This window comes from Staurois parvus, unplaced genomic scaffold, assembly GCF_062004578.1.
Source record: "Staurois parvus isolate SC_StPar_1 unplaced genomic scaffold, SC_StPar_1.0 ptg000023l, whole genome shotgun sequence".
Lineage (NCBI taxonomy): Eukaryota > Metazoa > Chordata > Amphibia > Anura > Ranidae > Staurois > Staurois parvus.
Window position 1 is genome coordinate 2,449,052 of NW_028317819.1, and position 22,093 is coordinate 2,471,144.

General features: G+C 43.6%; 1 protein-coding gene across 1 annotated transcript in view; it reads right to left on the reverse strand.

The window, feature by feature from the left end:
* Nucleotides 1-8,665: 8,665 nt before the first annotated feature.
* CDK4 (cyclin dependent kinase 4) overlaps nt 8,666-22,093 on the reverse strand; it is a 62,122-nt gene continuing 48,694 nt past the window's right edge. The window contains exons 5-8 of the mRNA XM_089692729.1: nt 15,341-15,450; nt 13,237-13,287; nt 10,995-11,130; nt 8,666-10,000 (exon numbers count right to left, since the gene is read on the reverse strand). Of these exons, the coding sequence (XP_089548855.1) occupies nt 9,869-10,000; nt 10,995-11,130; nt 13,237-13,287; nt 15,341-15,450 (429 nt within the window). The 3' untranslated portion in view covers nt 8,666-9,868. The remainder of the gene's footprint in view (nt 10,001-10,994; nt 11,131-13,236; nt 13,288-15,340; nt 15,451-22,093) is intronic.

Here is a 22,093-nt window from a genome sequence, read left to right on the forward strand (position 1 = left end):
CGGGAATTGCGGCCGCGGCGGGACACCTCCGCTGCTCCGGGAAGCTACCACCACCAACGGTCCTGCTAACCCAGGAGGGATCCACCTCCACCCCGACGCTCCAGGACACCAGGTACTTCACCAGGGGCGCCCACTACCCACCAGGGAGCCCAACCACCATCACACCGCCAGCCTCCAGGGACTCACTCACTCAGGGATCCCACCATCCACCTGAAACCCCAAACCACCAGGGACCCTAAGCCACTATCCCTCCAGGGATCGCTACTACCCCACCAGGGATAGCACGGCCACCATCCCACCGGGGATCCCCTGCCCACCACCCCACCTGGGATTACCAGCCAGCCACCACACCAGGGAACGCTCGCCCAGCACCCTGATTTCCGGCACGCTATTCCCTCTGGCGACGCCCCGGCGACTAATGGCCCACCACGACCCTTGAAGCCGCAGTCTCTCCTACCGGCCGCAACAGATCACGGTTGAGCACAAACCACGCAGGGCCGACGATCGCTACCGCAACGCCCCGCTCGACTCTGATGACGATCCTTCAACACCTTCAGCGCCTCACGACGCCGAGCCCTCAGCACCCGACGCCTGGCCTCAACAACCCCAGTCACCGAGCCGCCAGCATCACCAGTCGCCGTGCCTACCATCACCCCCAGCCATCGCACCCTACGACCCCTCCACTAGCCGAACCACCGTACCCACTGAAGACATGCCACAGCACCCATGGTCGCCAGCTTACTGCACCCACAGACTGCTGCCAACCAGCTGCCGCCCTCCACCCTCACTCTACCCCTACAGAAGGACTCAAATGACTCTCCCATGGTAACACAGATTCCCCACACACCTTGCCCTGACCTGTATCCCTTCACCTCCCCTGACCCAACTGTCACCGCACCCACCCCAACATGCCTCCTGCACTCCTCCTCCTCATTTTCCTCTCCACCATCCCAAAAATCGCCTCCCTCTACCCGCCTACCCCCCCAAAACAGCTCTACATTGCCCCTTCACTACTCCCCTCTCCCCATTACGGCACTCACCACCTCCTCCTGCTACTCCACTCCCCCGCCGACCCACGTGCCACCACTATCAGACCCACACGCTCCTACACTTCCCATTCCCATGCCACCTTCCTCACCCTTCTCCTTCTCCTATCTGCTGGGGACATCTCCCCGAACCCTGGCCCCTCGCCACCTCACCCCTCCTCTAGGGACCCCCCTGCTCCCGCCAGCTGCCGTAACCCCCTCAACCTCATATCTGTGCCCCTTCTCCCCGCATCCATCCCCCCTCTCTCGGTTGCACTCCTGAACGCCCGCTCGGTCTGCAACAAACTTACTGCCATCCATGACCTCTTTATCTCCCGCTCCCTTAACCTCCTAGCCATCACCGAAACCTGGGTACAGGCCACTGACTCCACCTCCCCTGCGGCACTCTCCTATGGAGGTCTCGTCTGGTCCCATTCACCAAGACTGAGCGGTCACAAAGGTGGTGGGGTCGGCCTGCTCCTATCACCGCTGAGCACCTTCCAGGTCCTCCCTAATCCTCCCTCCCTAACTTTCTCCTCCTTCGAGGCTCACTGCATCCGGCTCTTCTCACCCACCCCCCTAAGGATCGCAGTGATCTACAGGCCTCCCGGATCCATACCCCGCTTCCTGGATGACTTCGCTGCCTGGCTTCCCTTCTTCCTCTCCTCTGAGCTACCAACCATCATCCTCGGGGACTTCAATATCCCCATCAATGACAACAGCCCGGCTACTTCCCAATTCCCCCACCTAACCTCCTTCGCGCTCACACAGCACACTCAATCCTCCACCCACATCATTGGGAACACCCTGGACCTCGTCTTCTCCCACCTCTGTACCCTCAACCAGTTCTCTAACACCCCCTTCCCTCTCTCCGACCACCACCTCCTCACGTTCTCCATCTCCCCTTCCCCTAACTCTCCCCCCCCAGAGCGCCAAACCATCACCAGCCGCAACCTTCGCAACCTGAACCCGGCCCCCCTCCACTCAGCTGCCGACCGCCTACACGACAGCATCCTTCCACTGTCTTGTCCTGACCTAGCCACTAACACGTACAACGACTCACTATCAGCTACCCTAGACTCTCTGGCACCCCTAACCACACGCTACATCAAACCCAGACCGCTCCAACCATGGCAGAACGACCACACTAAATGCCTCAAACGTCGCAGTCGTGCGCTGGAGAGACTATGGCGCAAAACCAGGTCCCCCCGTTCATTCTCCCTCTACAAATCTGCCTTCCTCACTTACACCTCCTCCCTCCACGCCGCCAAGCAGGCTTACTTCGTAAACCTGATTAACACCCTCTCCTCCTGCCCTCGCTGACTCTTCTCCACCTTCAACTCCCTGCTCTCTCCCCCCCCTCCTCCACTCAGTACCTCACTCACCGCCCACGAGATTGCCACTCATTTCCACAATAAAATTGATGCTATCCGTCAGGACATAGTCAACTCGCAATCTACCTCCCCACCTAGCCTCCCCCCCCCTATCTCCCCCTCATCTCTTCCCTCCTCTGACCTCACAACCGCACTGCCCCCCTCCACACCCAAGACCCCGCTTACCGTAACCCCACCAGCTCTGCACTCCTTCAGCCCCGCTACCACTGAGGAAGTCACCAGGGTCTTCTCTGAAGCCCGCCTCACTACCTGCCCCCTAGACCCTATCCCCTCTCGACTCCTCCAGTCACCCCCCTCTTCCCTCATCTGCTCCCTCACCCACATCTTCAATCTCTCCCTCTCTACCGGCGTATTCCCCTCCCCCCTAAAGCATGCGCACATCACCCCCATACTCAAAAAGCCCTCCCTGGACCCCTCTGACCCAAACAACCTCAGACCCATCTCCCTGCTGCCACTCACTTCCAAACTCCTGGAGCGCTTAGTCTACAACCGCCTAAGCGCCCACCTAACTGACAACAACCTCCTTGATCCACTACAGTCCGGCTTCCGTCCCCTACACTCCACCGAAACCGCCCTCCTCAAAATCACCAACGACCTACTTACCGCCAAAGCCAAAGGCGACTACTCTGTCCTCCTCCTCCTGGACCTCTCCGCGGCCTTCGACACAGTTGACCACCCCCTCCTCCTTAATAAACTATTCTCCCTTGGCATCAGAGACACCGCTCTCTCCTGGTTCTCCTCTTACCTATCCCGACGCTCCTTCAGCGTTTCCTACAATGGTGCCACCTCCCCTTCCCTCCCCCTCTCTGTTGGGGTCCCCCAGGGCTCTGTCCTTGGACCCCTTCTCTTCTCCATCTACACCTCCTCCCTTGGCAAACTCATACACTCCCACGGCTTCAACTACCATCTCTATGCTGATGACACTCAAATTTACCTCTCCACCCCTCACCTCACCTCCACTTTCTCCGCCCGCATCACTCACCTCCTAAACGACATCTCTGACTGGATGTCGCTCCATTTCCTCAAACTCAACCTCTCCAAAACCGAGCTTCTCGTCTTCCCTCCTGCCCACGCCCCCCCCCCCCATCCTATCCATCACTACTAACATCACCACCATCAATCCCGCCCCGCAAGCCAAAGTCCTTGGGGTCATTCTGGACTCTAACCTCTCCTTCCAACCTCATGTCAAATCACTGACAAACACATGCAGGCTCCACCTCCGCAATATCGCCAAAATACGCACCTTCCTTACCCCAGACACCGCTAAACTACTTGTGCACTCCCTGATTATCTCACGCCTCGACTACTGCAACTCCCTCCTCACCGGCCTACCCCAGTGCAAACTCTCCCCGCTTCAGACCATCCTGAACTCAGCTGCCAGACTCATCCACCTCACCAGCCGCTCCACCTCTGCCACCCCCCTCTGCCTCTCCCTCCACTGGCTCCCTATCGCCCAACGCATCAAATTCAAACTACTCACTCTGACCTACAAAGCCATTCACAACACTGCCCCTAACTACCTCACCGACCTGATTCCCAAGTACCACCCTACCCGTACCCTTCGCTCTTCACAGGACCTCCTTCTATCTTGCTCCCTGGTCTCCTCCTCACACGCACGTCTGCAAGACTTCTCCAGGTCCTCCCCCATCCTCTGGAACTCACTACCCCAATCCATCAGACTGTCACCTTCCCTCCTCACCTTCAGGCGCTCCCTGAAAACCCACCTCTTCAGGGAAGCCTACCCCACCCTCACCTAACTGCTGCTCTCCTTCATTCCTCCTACCACTCCATCCCCCACAGCCACTTCCTCCTGTACCACTACCCCCTCCCTCCCAGATTGTAAGCTCGAAAGAGTAGGGCCCTCTTACCCCTCGTGTGCTGTTCGTAGCTGCTGTAATGTTTCATGTATTGTCCCCCCCTCTATTGTACAGCGCTGAGCAAACCCTTTGGCGCTATATAAACTCAATGTAATGTAATGTAATTTTAGCCAGTTTTCTATCCATTTACATACAGATTTTTCCAAGCCCGTAGACTTTACCTTAGACATTAGCCGTGTGTGGGGAACTCTGTCAAACGCTTTTGCAAAATCCAAGTATACCACCTCCACTGCCACCACTCTGTCCAAGGTTTTGCTCACCCCCTTATAAAAAGAAATCAGATTTGTTTGGAAACTTCTGTCTTTAATGAATCGCTTAAAATCTTTTTCCAGCAAGAACTCATCGATGTGGTCTTTTTTTTAAACTCTCCAGTATCTTCCCAACTATAGAAGTTAAACTAACAGGTCTATAATTACTTGGTAAAGATTTTGACCCCTTTTTAAATATTGGCACCACATTAGCCTTACGCCAATCCAGTGGTACTATGCCAGTCATTAAAGAGTCCCTAAAAATGGCTTTGAAATGACAGAGCTCAATTCTTTAAGGACCCGTGGGTGTATGCCATCCGGTCCAGGTGCTTTATTCACCTTTTATACTGTCTAAATATTTCTGGATCATATCAGTTGTGAGCCAATGTGGATCATGTGGAGCTGTGTCAATACCATGCCCATTATGGACAAGAGCTCCCCCAGGCTCCTTTGTATACACAGAGCTAAAGAAGGTATTTAATAAATTTGCCTTCTCTTTGTCCCCAGTCACCCACTCTAGATTATTTTGTAAAGGACCTACATGCTCGGACTGGATCTTTTTACTATTAATATATTTGACGAATTTTTGGGGGCTGGTCCTGCTATCCTTTTGCAATCTGTCATTCATTTTCAGTTTTTGCGGCCTCTATTTCCTTTTTGCATATTCTGCTATATTCTTTGTAATGCTTAAATGACAATAGCATTTCTTCTTTGTTATATTTAATAAAAGTTATTTTCTTATTATTTATAGCTTTTTTAACTTTGGCTGTAAGCCACATAGGTTTGATTTTTAGCCTTTTAAACTTGTTGCCCATGGACATATATTTTGCAGTGTGTTCACATACAGTCTTTTTGAATAACTCCCATTTCTGTGTTGTGTTCATCGATGCCAATATTTCCTCCCAGTCCAAGTCTTGGAGAGCAGCTCTCAGCCTTGGAAAATTAGCTCTCTTAAAATTGTTTTTTTATTGTTCCCATATGTGCTTGTTGTTTACAGCTAACAAATGAAATCAAGTTATGGTCACTGCTATCCAGATGTTCTTTTATATGGACACTCGTAATAAGCTCTGCATGGTTTGAGATTACCAGGTCCAGCAGAGCATCATTCCTAGTTGGGGTCTCTATGAACTCTACCATAAAAGTGTCTAGACAGAATCATCCTTTGGCAAGGCCACATGAAGGTATTACAATTGTGTATTCAATTGTTTGCCTGAAGTTCAGTTTTAAATTCAAAATCCAGATTAAAAATTAATGAGCCAAGCCAGTAAAATAAATTGGGATGTCATTGCAAAACTCACCCTATCTCAGGTGCTCCCCTTTGCAAAATGTACCACCCAGTGCCATTTAATTAATTTTTTGGTTTGAATGATGCAGAAAATTGTGTCTTCAAGTGCATAAACAATGTATGCGTACAGCCACTGTCTAGGTGGTCTATAGGCAGCATCTGTGGGCTCCCTGCCAGGTAAATAAGCAAGAATGTATGCTATATGGCCAGATATGGCTGTGTGCATGAGCCCTAAAGCAGACCTCCACGTAGAAATGGAAAATTACCAGTAAATCCAGTTATGGTTTTGGAAAGGTATGCATCACTGTTACACATAAGTACAGTATATTTGCATATGTTTTGGCAGGACATGGGCTTTAAATATACAGTGGATATAAAAAGTCTACACACCCCTGTTGAAATGTCAGGTTTCTGTGATGTAAAAAAAAAAAAAAAATATATAAAGAATTTCAAAACTTTTTCCACCTGTTAATGTGACCTAAAAACTGTACAACTCAATTGAAAAACAGACTGAAATGTTTTGGGGGGGGGGAGAGTAAACATTGAAAAAAAAAAAAAAAACCTTGGTTGCATAAGTGTGCACACCCTCTTATAACTGGGGATGTAGCTGTGTTCAGAATTAAGCAATCACATTCAAAATCATGTTAAATAGGAGTCAGTACATACCTGCCATCATTTAAAGTGCCTCTGATTAACCCAAATAAAGTTCAGCTGTTCTAGTAGGTCTTTCCTGACATTTTCTTAGTCGCATCCTACAGCAAAAGCCATAGTCTGCAGAGAGCTTCCAAAGCATCAGAGGGATCTCATTGTTAAAAGGTATCAGTCAGGAGAAGGGTACAAAAGAATTTCCAAGGCATTAGATATACCATGGAACACAGTCATCATCAAGTGGAGAAAATATGGCGCAACAGTGACATTACCAAGAACTGGGCGTTCCTCCAAAATGTATGAAAAGAAGAGAAGAAAACTGGTTTGGGAGGCTGCCAATTTTGCAAAAACACATCTGAAGTCTCCCAAAAGCATGTGGGAAAATGTGTTCTGGTCTGATAAAACCAAGGTTGAACTGTTTGGCGCAAAAACAACATTGCACATCACCAAAAGAACACCATACCCACATTGAAGCATGATGGTGGTGGCAGAAGGTAGAGGGAATTATGAACAGTTCCAAATACCAGTCAATATTGGCACAAAACCTTCAGGCTTCTGCTAGAAAGCGGAACATGAAGAGGAACTTCATCTTTCAGCATGCCAACGACCCAAAGCATACATCCAAATTAACAAAGGAATGGCTTCACTAGAAGAAGATTAAAGTTTTGGAATGGCCCAGACCTGAATCCGATCAAAAATCTGTGGAGTGATCTGAAGAGGGCTGTGCACAGGAGATGCCCTCGCAATCTGACAGATTTGGAGTGTTTTTGCAAGGGAGAGTGGGCAGATATTGTCAAGTCAAGATGTGCCATGCTGATAGACTCATACCCAAAAAGACTGAGTGCTGGAATAAAATCAAAAGGTGCTTCAACAAATTAGTTTAATCACGTTCAGCCCGCCATATAGTAATATGATGGGCGCAAGGCGGTTCTCTCGTTCTGGGAGGATGTCATATGACGTCCTCCCATTCTCACCGCGCATGTGAGGCTCAGGGAGCACGTAGCGCGGCGATCGGTGGTGCGCTGTGCCCCTCGGACACAGCGGATCACCAATTCACGGAAAGGGCTCGGTCATGTGATCAGCTGTGTCCAATCACAGCTGATCACATGTAAACAGGGAAATGCTGGTTATTGGCTTTCCGCGGAGGGGGCATGTACACTGATCATCAGGGCACTGATGATCAGTGTGCCCTGATGATCAGTGTAGCCCCAGCAGTGCCACGTCAGTGTTCATAATTGCCATGTGCCAGTGCCACATCAATGCCACATATCAGTGCATACCAGTGCACATCAATGCCACATATCAGGGCCCATCTGAGCTGCCTTTCAGTGTCACCCATCAGTGCCACCTATCAGTGCTGCCAGTCAGTGCCATATATCAGTGATGCCTATCAGTGCCACCTAACAGTGCCACATATCAGTGCTGCCTTTCAGTGCCCATCAGTAATGCCTGTCAATGCCCATCAGTGCCACCTATCAGTGCAGCCTCATTAGCGCACATCAGTGAAGGAGAAAAATCACTTATTTACAAAATTGTATAACAAAAACTAAGAAAAAAAAAAAGTTTTTTTTTCTCCACAATTTTCAGTGGTTTTTGGTTTGTTTAAGAAAAAAAAAAAATCCAGAGGTGATTAAATACCACCAAAATAAAGCTCTGTCACAAAAAAATGATAAACATTTCATGTGTACAGTGTTGCATGACCGCACAATTGTCATTCAAAGTGGGACAGAGCTGAAAGCTGGAAATTGGCCTGGGCAGGAAGGGGGTATAAGTGCCCTGTAGGCTAGTGGTTAAGGGTATGTACACTTATGCAACCATAATAAGTTTTTCATTTTTACTTCCCTGCACCTAAAATATTTGTTTGTTGTTCAACTGAGTTGTACAGTTTATAGGTTACAATGAAGGTGGAAAAAAGTATGAAAATAATTATCTTGGTCTCATTTTTTTACATCACAGAAACCTGACATTTTAACAGGGGTGTGTAGACTTTTTATATTCACTGTATTTGTTCCACATCAAATATATCTGAATGCATTTGGATGAATCTGTCCCATTTAAAACAGAACGGCATCAATTTTCCATGAACTCCTTCAATCTGAATACACTCTATAAACTATTCTCACAATAACGCCATAGTTTTCTGATGTCCATACTGTGATTACAAATAAAGCACAATTAAACAAAACAGTCAAAATTCATAAAAGGCATGTATTGGCACATTCTTAGAGGACACTTGTATAAAACCTTAAAAGTTCATTTTCATAAAGCTAAACAGGATCTTGGAATAAATACTAATACATATTTCTAAAGGAAGGTGAAGGTATAGTAACATTCGCTTGTAAATAGTAACTCTTAAAAAGAACATACTCCATATGACGTGCATATAACAAATTCATTATGGTGATAGGGCAAATTCAATGACCGATTCAACACATAGTATATAAAACAGTACATTAAATATAGATAAAATGAAAAATAGTCACAATCTATGATTAGTAGACAAACATAAGCAAAAATAAAAACAAAAAAACATTTCTGGTAGTTTGGAATCCTAAATGGGTTCCCCACTGGAGGCTCTCTAGGCCCATATTACTAGGAAGAGGCCTTGTGGAAAATTCAGATCTTGTTGAAAGCCTATCTTCCTAGAAAACAACTTGTAATCTCCCAAGGAGAGTTTAAGCCTACAGCATAGCAGAGTCTATGCTGACATGTTTTGCTTCCAGCCAGGATTAAGACCTGGAACAAGATGACAGGATTGCTATAGGACTCCGTGTCATGTATAAGGCATATGGCAGAACAGTTCAGATCAAAACTAAGTAATTCCTCCTCTTCCAATCCAGCATCCAGAAACCTAACAGATTTTGAGGCTTCAAAGCTCCATAAAACTTGAGATCCAACAAAATGTGCTGTTGTCAAAAAAAACAAACAAAAAAAAAAAAAAAGCGATTACAAATACAATTGTCAGGACCAAAATGAAATTTCAATCTGTGCAAAATTATTTCATAGGCAGTTGTATTTTGAAACTAGAACCCTTAAAAAAAAAAAAAAAGTTTTTTTTTTTTTTGTTTAAAAATAAAAAGACTTTAGCTTATGCCCAAAGACCATGTACTGAGCATTAGGTTGTGTAGTGTCAGGCCAGGTATATTTGTGACAAAGGCAGAAATGTTTCTCGTCAGTTTTGGCAGTGGTAGAAGTAAACGGCAGGGTGTTTTCATCTGTGAAAGTCAGAAGAGACGATTTTTCAAAACCCAAGGATATCGTTGAGTTTCAGTGAAAAAGAAAAATGAAGGTGGTATCCACAAATTCTCTTACAGATGTTTTGTATGTAAAATGCAAGTTCCAGGTAAGAAAAAATAGATGTAATCTAATATTCATGACATAAGTGTTGGTTTCATTTATCGGTGGAATGTACACGTGAGAAGGCATCTGGTTTGGGGCAGGCTTCATTGTCTTCAGAGAAGAAGGGGTGAAGCAGAGCTTGTGATGCAGAGATGCGCCTCTGAGGGTTAAATGTCAGCATTTCCTAGAAAGAAAGACATTGTAAAGATGTGATTTTCCACCTGGTACCCAGGAAAAAAAAATGGTTTTTACATGAAGCTTATCCTGTATAGATAAACAAGGTAGCCGCTTTTTCTAACCTATACTGATATTAAAACCTAGGGTTTTTCAAGCACTTTCAGCAGCTGACGTAACTACTTCACATCCCCCGTACATATATATACACCCTTGGATAATGGCATTTCTGGTAAAAGCAATCAAGCGGTTCTACAGCCACCAGACCACTTTCACAGGTGGCAGAAAGGGGTCTCCCCCTTTTATTGCCTCCCTTCCCAGACTCTCTAGTACTGTTGAAATCTGCACTGTGATGGCTGGAGGAACTTCCGTTCTTTTCCCTACTCTGCGATGTCAGAAACCAGAAGCCATGAGGCTTCTTCAGCATTACACACATTGTAGTAATGCATGCTGTGTGTGTTGGTTTGCACACAGTGGATTCCAGGAAGTAAATGCTACATAAAACATCTGCCCTTACTCAAGATGGCCACAGGCAGAAATGCTGGGATGTGTTTTTCAAAGTGATTTCTCAGCAAAATGAAGCATGAAGACGTGAATTTGTGAGTTTGCTTTGAATATTAAAAATTAATTAAATAGCATTTTTGGATTGTTGTGCTCAGATGCAGTGTAGTTCCACTTTAGGTTTTGCTGCAGCAATCCCAAGGGGAAATCCTGCTGGAGAGTTATTTTTCATAATGGAGACAAACTAGAAAACTGGGAACTACACTAATGTAGAAGAGGGGAAGACTTAAGAGATGGTTGGAACTATGATGGGACCTGTGCTAGAAATCAATAATAAATTTTCCAAGAAATAAAAAGCCAGCAGGTGTTAGCACATCAGCACCACATATAAATGAAATATCAATTTTGCATGGAATAAGCCACTACAGAGCCAATACTTTGCACTGGTTCCATTTTTTAAAATGGCTTGAGAGAACCCCACTATGAAGTTTTATGATACATACCAGCAGAAGCTGAGCACCAGCTGCATCAATTTCAGAGACAAACTTCTCTACTGGCTGCTGACTCCGGGGTGAAAAAGCAGAACGTGGTAATGTGACATCCTCTGGCCACTCCTCCTCTGAAGGTAGACCAATCATACTGTAGAGAGAAGACATATGGTAGGTGACACACGTAGGCCTATTCATTAGCAAGAAAGGTAAAGTGTACAAACCCAGAGCAACCAAGTGGGATCCCATCCTTGCTACAGATGACTGCACTGTTACCTGACTTAACAAGTTTACCATCGATGTATACTTTATTTGCAGAAATATTCTTAGAAAGAATTTTTTTGTGTGAAATTGCTTCAGAAATATAAGTATACCAGGCTAAGTGACAAAGCCTCACTGCCTGCTCCTAGCACAATGTATTAATGGTGAACCCACAGCGCAATGGCAGCTGCTAACTGAAGGCAGGATCAGTGCATACAGCTCTCATAGCTGCAGGTGTGGGTTTGGGTAAGATGAGGAAATCCAAAGTGCCAAAAATATTTTCCAGCTCTTTTTTTCAATAAGAGAATGGATTTGGATAGAGAGTAACAGTTAGAAAGATAGCCCTAAGATAGCCCTGTCCCTACGGCTCTTATATGGAGTGACCACATTTCTTAACGAAATATGTGTAAAAGGCCAAAGTATAGTGTCTTCAAAGCTGAACTCTGGGCATAGCCAAATTGCTCCCATTTAGGTCTAGGGGGCTTTAAAAAGCCATTTTACTTGGCCAATCATCAGCTACCGCAGGCCTTCGGCTGACTGTCAAACCAATAAATGCAGCCCCCCTTATGCTCTGGTGCACGGATGTCTTATGGCATCATCAAATCCAGTGATGGGCCTATAGCGCTGCAATACACAGACACTGAGGGACAGGCCACTGCTGGAGCATAGAGGAGTAGAGAAGAGCATCAGCTGCCAGTTGTTGATCAGGTAACTAAAACCTTTTGCCGTCCCCCAGACATAAATGAGCATTTAATACTTGCAGTGTAGGGACAGTCGCACTGCAGGACAGCGTTTTTCTTTTACTCAGAGAAGGTCTTTAAATGACTACTTTACTGATGCCCGATTCCTGCACCTCGTACGTTTCAGCTTTTGTAGTGTACTCCAACATATGGTTTCTTTATTTAGTAGCAGATTTGGATGCACATATTTTTATTTTATTAGAAAGAAATGGGGGGGTATACACACACACACACACACATTTATATTACACACATACATTGGAATTTACACAGCTATAGAAGCTATACTTGTAACGGCGGTGATCAGTGACTTCTAGTGGGACTGTGATAGTGTGGCAGGAAAGTTGGTGCTAACAAACACTGGCTGGGAGGGACATTAACTGACACAGACGTCACTAGTGACATTAATTCAGTGATCAGATATAATACAGTACTAATGACACTGGCTGAGGAGGGGTTCATATCAAGGGGCAATCAAGGGGTTAACTGTGTGTAATGTGTGCCACTTTTACTCACAGATCTGGTTGGTTTTTCTCCCTGCTTTTCACAGAAAACAGCCAGATCACTGTTCTGAGTACATAGGAGTTCTGTGTGTTCGTAAACACAGAACTCTGTGCTTTGAATGAACAAAATTATTGGCTGAAACCTGCTTACAAGTATGGGTCAGCAGGGGCTGCGCACATGCGAGCCTGAAGCTCGGAAGCCGGGTTACGACATATGGTTAAGTTGCCTAGCCAAGCTGTGCTGCCCGCAGTACATGTAATGTGGATGGGCGACAAGCACCTAAATAGAAGGCTTAATTGGGCTTTAACATCCCCTGATCTGACAGTAAATGGTTAATCCCTTATAAATTCACTCAGTGGGTGGCCCTGTCAGCTGCCTCCTACTTGGCATCCCTCAACTGACAAATAGGCATGTGAGAGATACGTCCATCTGAGCTGTACAGCATGGATGGAGGAATTATGGTCAGCTTAAAGTCCTTATGTATCAACAGATTCTTACTAAGATTTGCTGTTGTTTCTCCTCAGCCACTGGTCAACATCAGACCTGCCATTAAAGTCTGGAGACTTGGGAAAACATGCCAGTTCTTACAGTACACATTGATACATAAAGTCTTTAGAGGTTCATTTTATAAAAAGGTATTCAAGTACTGAAATAAATCACTGGCTGAACTTTTCACAAGCCCTGTTAATTTGTGATGATCTAGCACAAACCAAATTTCTGCTGCTTTCCAGATGTTACAAAACACAACTTACTCAAAAATCTTGCAAAGCTGGTCAGCCTCCGAGCTTCCACAGAACAGAGGTCTAAAAAATAACAGGAAAAAAAAAAAACAACAACTTGCTTATTCAGCATGAAAACAAAAGAAACTTTAAAAGGAAGGGCAAATGCACCCAAAATTGATGTTTCACTTTGTGGAAGAAGCTAAAGGTTTCATTTTATTTCTCAGAGACTTCAGTGGAGGGCACCTGTGCAATTGGCTCCTAAATCTGGACATCTCCTGTGGTGCCATGACAAGCACAGAGCCACAATCTTTCCATGTTTATTTCATAATATGGATAACGCCACAAAGAGTAGGAATCTTGAAGATGATCCATTCTCAGCAAAGGCAAAGGGGTGACCTAGTCATAAATCATCTACAACTGAAATATTAGCAGTCGCAGACCCAATGTATTCATTTTAAGATAGACATATGGAATAACGGGCAAAAACACCCAGATACAACTGCTATGGGGAACTGCTGTAATCTCCTCTCAATTGGGTGGGGATCATCCCAGGATGTTCTGGCTACAGGCAGCAGCCAAGGTGTGCAGGGAAAATCTCACCAGAGCACTTCCTAGTTTCTCCATGTCTGGGCTTTCTGCAAAGTGTGGGAGTAAAAAAAAATGTACTGAGTGATTGTACATTGCTGACTGCATTTAGAATATGCTAGGTGCCTGGCAGTCTCTGGCTTCAATAGTTTGAGACACTGACTCCAAATAATTGCATCAGATCAACAAAGCCAGAACTCCTCATCTGCATTCTTGCTCCAAGTCAATGACTTAGAAGGTACTGTAACCACCTGTAAGAATAGTTAGCATTGACAGCCTCCATATTTCTTCACTACAGGCATTCTTTAAAGTGGTGTAAACCTTTCCACTACATTGACTAGCCTCAGGTGATACACAGAGATGAAGCAAAACATTGTACAAGTTGTAACTATTTATCTGCAACCTGTCTTTTCTACAGAATCCTAAAGCACACGGTTTACACATTTCTGAGCTTCAGAAGGCAGGTGCTGGGGATAGGACATCACATTGCACAGTATGGCACAGTGTAATCTGAGATCTGAGTGGAGGGAATGGACAATCCCAACCCCCTCTCCTTCCCCCTTTAATGGATATTTCAAACCCAAACACCCTGATGTAGTTTAGACCACAGCTAAAACAGAAGTTCACTTACTGCTGAACACACTTTTTTTTTTTTTAAACCAAATGCAAACTTTGCACTTGTTTGTCAATCCAGTCTTGAGTTTTACACTGCCCTGCCATAGAGCAGTGACAGTAAGTTTTTATTTTTGCAGTTAAGCACCTCCCTGCCTCTAAACAGTGATATAACAGTGAAGGAGCAGCTCAACTTTCACCCACTCTGCTCTATCCTCAAGATCATGCTCCTCTTCAGCATATTTGTATGTGGTTTCTCAAACTGATTCCTAGACATGCCCTTTCCTCTGCCAGTTCTACTGTGCAGGAAATCACAAGAGGCTAAATTCAAGCCAAAATAAATACACTAAACAAAAATAAAATAAAAATGTAAGAATGGGTGTTCCTCAATTTGCTGTGTTCTCCAAGGGACAGGAAAATTTGAAAGATACAAAGTGAAAATTTAACAGGTTCTAACCGACCCCTACGATGTAAAATATTAAGAAAAAAAAAAAAAGGAGATTGAGAGGTCTTCTGTCCCAACGAATCTATAGTTAGAAAAGGTAATCTACCCAATGGGCAAAGACCTACATAAATATCCATCAATGTGTGTGACCAGCTATTAAAAAAAAAAAAAAAACACACAAATCAGGGGCAGAGTGTGCACAGGCTGGACATAAGGGTCTGCCAAGTCCTGATCTTTAATTCTGAAAGGCTGTGAGGTATACACGAGAAGTAAACAGAAGTGTGTGACAATTCTACCTGATGTTCCTGTGATCTCAGACCCACCGAACTGAAAATATTATATGCAAAGCGAACATTCCAGAACCTGTTACTGTGAAGGATCAGATGCTGATGTGTCAGAGGTTTACAGATGAAGAGTGCTTTTTTATGACAGAGTTTACTGGAAAACACACAAATAAACACAGCTGATAAAGTAACAGGAACATATACTCACTTCCTCCTGAACATCTCTGCAAATATACATCCTACACTCCAAATGTCCACCGGTGTGGCATATGTAGACTGAAGTAATACTTCCGGGGCACGATACCACAAGGTCACCACCTGTACAAAATGAATAAAGTAGTTGATACGATTATCAGAAAACACATAAAAGAAAAAAGCCCTTTCCAAGTCATGTCCAATCCATTTCATTTACCACTGGTGGACGTCAATCAAGGTGTAGAAACATCCCAGTGATGATAAAGAAGGAGGTACCCGGGCTAAATATCAAGTGTTGTTACAAAGGGTCTGAATACTCATGCCAATGTCAGATTTCAGTTTTTCCTTTTTCATACATTTGCAAACAATTTTAAAATTCTCTTTTCACTTTGTCATTATGTGATACTGAGCACAGATTAATGAGCAGAAAAATGAACAACTGTAGTGTCAGGCTACAACATAACAAATGTTTCTAATGGGGACCAAGATATAATGGGGACCAAGATAGCAATCAAAGTATTTTTTTATTCATATATTTCAGGTACTTCTATAGCGCTGTCAATTTACGCAGCGACACACACACACACACACACACACACACACACACACACACACACACACACACACACACACGGGCCAATATAGACAGGATCCAATAAACCTACCAGCATATCTTTGGAGTGTTGGAGGAAACCAGAGTACCTGGAGGAAACCCACGCAGGCACAGGGAGAACATGCAAACCCCAGGCAGGTGGTGCCGTGGTTGGGATTCAAACCAACGACCCTAGTACTGCCAGGCGGAAGTGCTAACCATTTAGCCACTGTGCTATCCATTTTTTCTTAGCAAGATGGAGAAGTCGCTGCTCCCTGCTCAGAGCGTGTATGAGAACTCAGTGGTCATGTGATCACTGAGTTCTCACACTTAGAGCTGGAGTGGGACTGATGCTGCATTCACTTTGGTAAGTAATTGGGAGGGGGAGGGGGGTATCCACTACTTATCCTTAAGTCTAGGTTCACACCTATGTAGGTTGTGTTTGAGCGGTTTTTGCCTTGTGTTTTGCACTTTCGTTTTTAATTTTTTTTTCTTGTTTCTAGGCAGATGTAAAATGCAAAACACCGCAAAAACACAATACATGCCTTTCTGTAGCGTTTCCATTGAAGTCTATAGAACCAAAACCGCAACTTTTGTGTTCAAACAAGTCCCGGATACTTTCCAAAAAATGAACCGGGTGAAAAACGAGGAGATGTGCACTTGTCCCATAGGAAATAATGTTAAATGGACCGGACTGCGTTTCTGCAAAACTCCGCAGAAAACGCTTAGATGTGAACCTAGGGTTAAAGAGTATGTAAAGCCAACATTTCATATTCCTGATATGTGCCTGCTGTACCATGTACTTGTAAGAAAAAGTATCCTGTTCTCCCCAAATTTTGAGTTGTCCCCAGAAAGGTAAGGGAGGGGAAATCTTCTAATGGGGTCACTAATTCTGGTGACCTGGGGGTGGGGGCAAGAGACTCCCTTATTTGCCGGAATTTCTTCTCACTTCCTGTTTTAGCTCTGGGACAGGAGGTGAAGGTAAATCTCCCCAATGTGACACAGATGGCAAAAAACAGACATGAGTATTAACACTCCCCTATGCTATCCAAAAAAACAAACAGTTTTTTCCTAGAATTCTACTTTCTCAATCAACATTGACTATTTTTAATCCTTATGCTGCCAGCATTACTAAATAGAAAGGAAAGTATATCATATTTACTTGTTTTCATTTTTATTTTACAAAATTCCTTAACCACTTGCTGTCCAGCCGCTGTATATAAAAACGGCAGGACGGTGGCAGTCCAGGGGCGGGTTGCTGTTCATAAACGGCACCCACCATTCTGGATTGTGCGTGCTCCCTGGGACCGCACAGCACCATGATCCGGTGCCCGCTGTGTCCTCCGGACACAGTGGAACACCGATCGTAGGATGGGATCTCTATACGAGGTCCTGATTATGTGATCACTGATTGGCCAATCAGTGATCACATGCAGAGTAGTAAGCAAGATGTCACTTCTGACATCATTGCTTACTATGTGTGAAATCTGTGAATGATCACAGAGGTCACATGGTACAAGGCTATTCACAACAGCCTTGTACCATGTTTCAAGCTGTGACCAATCACAGCTCACACAGCATTTCTCAATGGCTACAAGAATGCAGCCAGAGAGAAGGAGAAATGATTGCTTTTACAGCCCTTACGGGTGTAAAAGCAATCAGTGTACACAAAAAAAAAACATTACCCCCCACAAGTAGTACAGTGTCACCATGGTGACACTGTACGGCTAGGGTGACAGTATGTAGAAAAAAACAAATATAAAAAAAATGTAAAATTTTTTTATAATTTTAAAAAATTATAATTTTTGGTTATAAACTAATTTGGTTTTTTTTTGTTTTTTGTTTTTTTTTTACTAAAAAGAAATCTGAATACATTTTGCCCAAGATTTATGATTAAATTATTTATTTGCAAAATTTTGTAAGAAAAATACTTTTTTCAAAATTTTTGGACTTTTTCATTTATATAGCAAAAAAAAAAAAAAAAAAAAATCCCAGTGGTGAATAAATACCACCAAAATAAAGTTTTATCGGTCTAAAAAAAATGCTAAAAAATTCATATGGGTACAGTGTCATATGACCCCGCAATTGTCATTCAAAGTGTGACAGCGCTGAAAGCTGAAAATTGGCCTGGACAGGAAGGGGGTAAAAGTGTCTGGACTTGAAGTGGTTAAGTTACTTCCTGGTTTCCAGGCCTAGGCAAACTACATCATCCAACCCAGGAGTCTTCAGGAGGGGTTTTGTCAGCGAAGCATACTCTCATGCCTGAGCTAAGGGCAGATGAATTCTAGGAAGTAAATGCTACATAATTTATCTGCCCTTACTCAAGATGGCCACGGCCATAAATGCTAGGAGGTGTTTCTCAAAGAAAATAAAGTATGGAGACTTGGATTGATGGGTATGTTTGCTTTGAATATTAAAAATGAATGAGTGTTTATGGCTGGTTTTACTTAGGTGCATTGTAGTTCTGCTTTAAGAAGGTGTCACATGATGCTGGTGCGTGGTTTGTATAGTGCAAACAGGATATGACGTGCAAGGAAATTTCCCCAACGGGGACACAAACTGCAAAAAGTATTCAATGAAAGTTCTAAACTGTTCCCACACTGTCAAAAATCAAAGGGTTTTCAATGGAGTTGCCTTTTACATTCTTATTATTCCGATTTGTGTTGAGTGTAGTTCATGTTTACATCTGTAGAATATCACACTGTTTGCATAGCTAGAATAAATCAGTTAGTCACCCAGAAGATTCTATTGTTTTTTCTGGTGTGATTAGCCTAGCATGTTTCCATATTGGATATCACTGCCTTTCTATAGAACTTTACAGTATCAAGCAGAAGTGTGACCTGAACAGATATGGCTGTGCTATATACAAGCACAATAAAAAATACACACATAAAAGATTCAGAATTCCACACATTTACAAGAGGACATACTGCTCTGATCACATCTGCATGTACATTGATAAACACATGAAAATGAGCCTAGATGTCCTTTAATGTGTCATCAAACGACCTTTAAAAGAGAATAGCGTGTCTGGTATTTATACACTGAGGCACAAGCGGGGAGCGGTAACAGCAGACAGAGGCACCAGCTGGGAGAGCAGTAGTCAGTGTAGAAGGGAGATTTCAGCTACAGCAACTGTTCCAGAAGAAACGCACACAGACCAGGAATACAGCTTCCTCATTACTAGGCCTTTCACAAGTGAAAAGAACCCAAAGCACAGTCATGACTGTTTAATATGGCTCAGTCCTTAATGTGCCTCATGACTGACCATTCTCAGCAATTATCTGAGTGTGTACATATGTGTAAAGGTGAGATCACAGAACAATACTCTGACATACGATTCTAAAATCAAGTGAATATACATGAACATACTCAAACTCATTTATGAACTGTCCTTGCTCGTCTATCTCCTGATGTGTGACGTGGCACTGAAGATGTTTATAACAGCCGGAATACAATCGCTTGCAGCAGGAGATCTGTCCATCCACGCCGTTACTGTGGATGTAGGACTCGTTAGATTTCTTGCTTTACATTGAGAGCTGTACTACTGTGCAGTATACTAAACATTCATCAGTATCTGCCCTTTAGATTCACATAAATTATACTGCTAATCTGCAGCCAGGGAAGGAGATGAATGCAAATGAATTTAAAGCAAAGCTAAATGTTAACCGCTTTAATACCTGCCATTTTCACCCAGTTCCTGCCCAGGACAATTTTCAGCTTTCAGCGCTCTCGCACTTTGAATAATAATTGCACAGTCATGCAACACTGTACCTGACCAGCGATAGGGAAAGAGGAGATATACAAGAACTCCAGTACAGTATGTAGTTGGAAGCCAGATCCAAGAAAACCCTGCGGCATTTTCATTGTGGGTACCAACATGCGTGACAAATTCTAGTTTGCTTTAACGGTTTGGTGCGATTACTGCTTTATCAGCGACGGGGAAAGAGGAGATGTACAACAGCTCTTCCATGTTGGGAGAAAATCGGCGATTGTGCCACACGTATAGTTGTTTTGCATTGTTGAGACAATTTTGCAACTGATGTTTGATATGTTTCCATTAGAATCCATTCACATCTGGAGTTTTGAGATCTCGGGCAGAATTGCTGCGATTCAGCCTGCAATCCTATATAAAACACTGCAACTGTGGCACACCCATTCATTATTTAATTACAAATGAACACGAGTTGGTTCAGCTGGGATTGTCGCGACAACATACATCATAGAAAGATTGTCACCCAAAAAGAAGCAGAAATGATAAGTTTCGTGCGATATGGTTTGCCGCAATTTACTGGGTGACAATTGTGGCAGAACTGCACCGTGTTTAGGTGCCATTGCAAATGGATAGCAACCGAACACACGTGTTGTGTTTTGCCGCAATTGTAGTGCGATTTGGAATCGTGGGCCAAATCACAGCGATTCTGCCAGAGATCTCAAAACACCATTTGTAATGCCTGTCAGCTTCACCCAGTTCCTGCCCAGGCCAATTGTCAGCTTTCAGCGCTCTCGCACTTTGAATAATAATTGCACAGTCATGCAACACTGTACCCAAAGAATTTGTTAACTAAATTTTTTCACACAAATAGAACTCTATTTTGGTGGCATGTAATCACCACTGTGTTTTTCATTTTTTGCCAAACAAAAAAAAGACAGTCCACAAAAGTCCACAAGAAAATTGTGGGCAAAAAAAAAAAAAAAAAAGTGGTTTTCTTACGTTCAGTTACAAAATTTTAGAAATAGATCATTGTTTTTAATAAATTTAAGCCAAAATATATACTGCTACATTTCTTTGGTGAAAATAACCCAAATCGGTGTTTAATATCTAGTCTTTAGGAAAGTTATAGAGTCGACAAACTATGGTATATATCTGAAAATTGATCAGTCCTGATGAACTGATGGCTCATTTCTTGAGGCCCAAAAACATCAGGACAGTACAAATATCTCCAAATGTATTTAGTAAGAGGTATCTGAGTTTTTCGAAGTTGTAATTTTTTTTTCATAATTTGCCATAGGATGTCCACCCGGAACACAGAAAATCCTGCCCGGACTATTGAAATATGAAAATTGGTTAAAAACAAATAAATTGAGAACAGGCAGGGTCTTTATTGCAGAAGACACATGCAATGTCTCTTCTGCAGCAAAACACACTTACCTGCCTTTTTGCAATCCCCTGTAGAATGTGCACTGAGCTGCACATGCACATACAGGCAGTATGCCTGGATGACTGCACTACTGCGCAGCCAAAGAACAACACCCAGGAGAAGAATTCTGGGAAAAGATGCTGACGCCAGCACAGGATTTCACAGGTTTCCGACCACTGGAACAGAGAAGGTTTTGCCTATAGTTATACTTTTAATAGGAATGCAAAAGCAGCTTGAAGAAGAATGATGCAGCCAAAAGGGCTGTCAGCTGCACATCAAAAAGCACCTGTCATGAAACTATGAAAGATCTCAGTGTCTCAAACTAACCAAATGAAAATTGGAATATACCTGTTAATCACAAACTACCATCGACACTGACCCAAAGCAGGCTAACATGGACCCTTAGAATGTTTCTATAAGCATTGTGTAATATGCAGCTATGGTGCATAATAAATATAAAAGATAATAAACTAATAAATAAAGCACCAACACCCTTACCTTTGAGAAGAAATTTGGGGATTTTCGACTGGTAACACTGAAAATATCATTTATAAAATGCAATGTAAATGTACTCCTACATGGAATGCTGAACTACAACTTTATAACAAATGTTACCAGTCATAGGGCTTTAAAACTGTCACAAAAATCAGCAAACAGAAAAAAACCCCAAAAACCTCAACAAAAACTATGCTTGAGAAAATAATGTGGGTGGGTGAAAACCAGCCAAATTCATTTTGAAAGCTTCCGATCAGAATCTAAATATTTTTTTTCAGTGTAAAAATCCCCAGAAACTTTTTGCAATGGAGCGATACGTAACTTGACAGAACATTAGTATGCACAATGGGGGTTATTCAACAGGAATTTGCAACTCATTTCTGGTGGTATGTACAGTATGTAGTTGGAAGCCAGATCCAAGAAAACCCTGTGGCATTTTCATTGTGGGTACCAACATGCGTGACAAATTCTAGTTTGCTTTAACGGTGTGGTGCGATTACTGCCTTATCAGCGACGGGGAAAGAGGAGATGTACAACA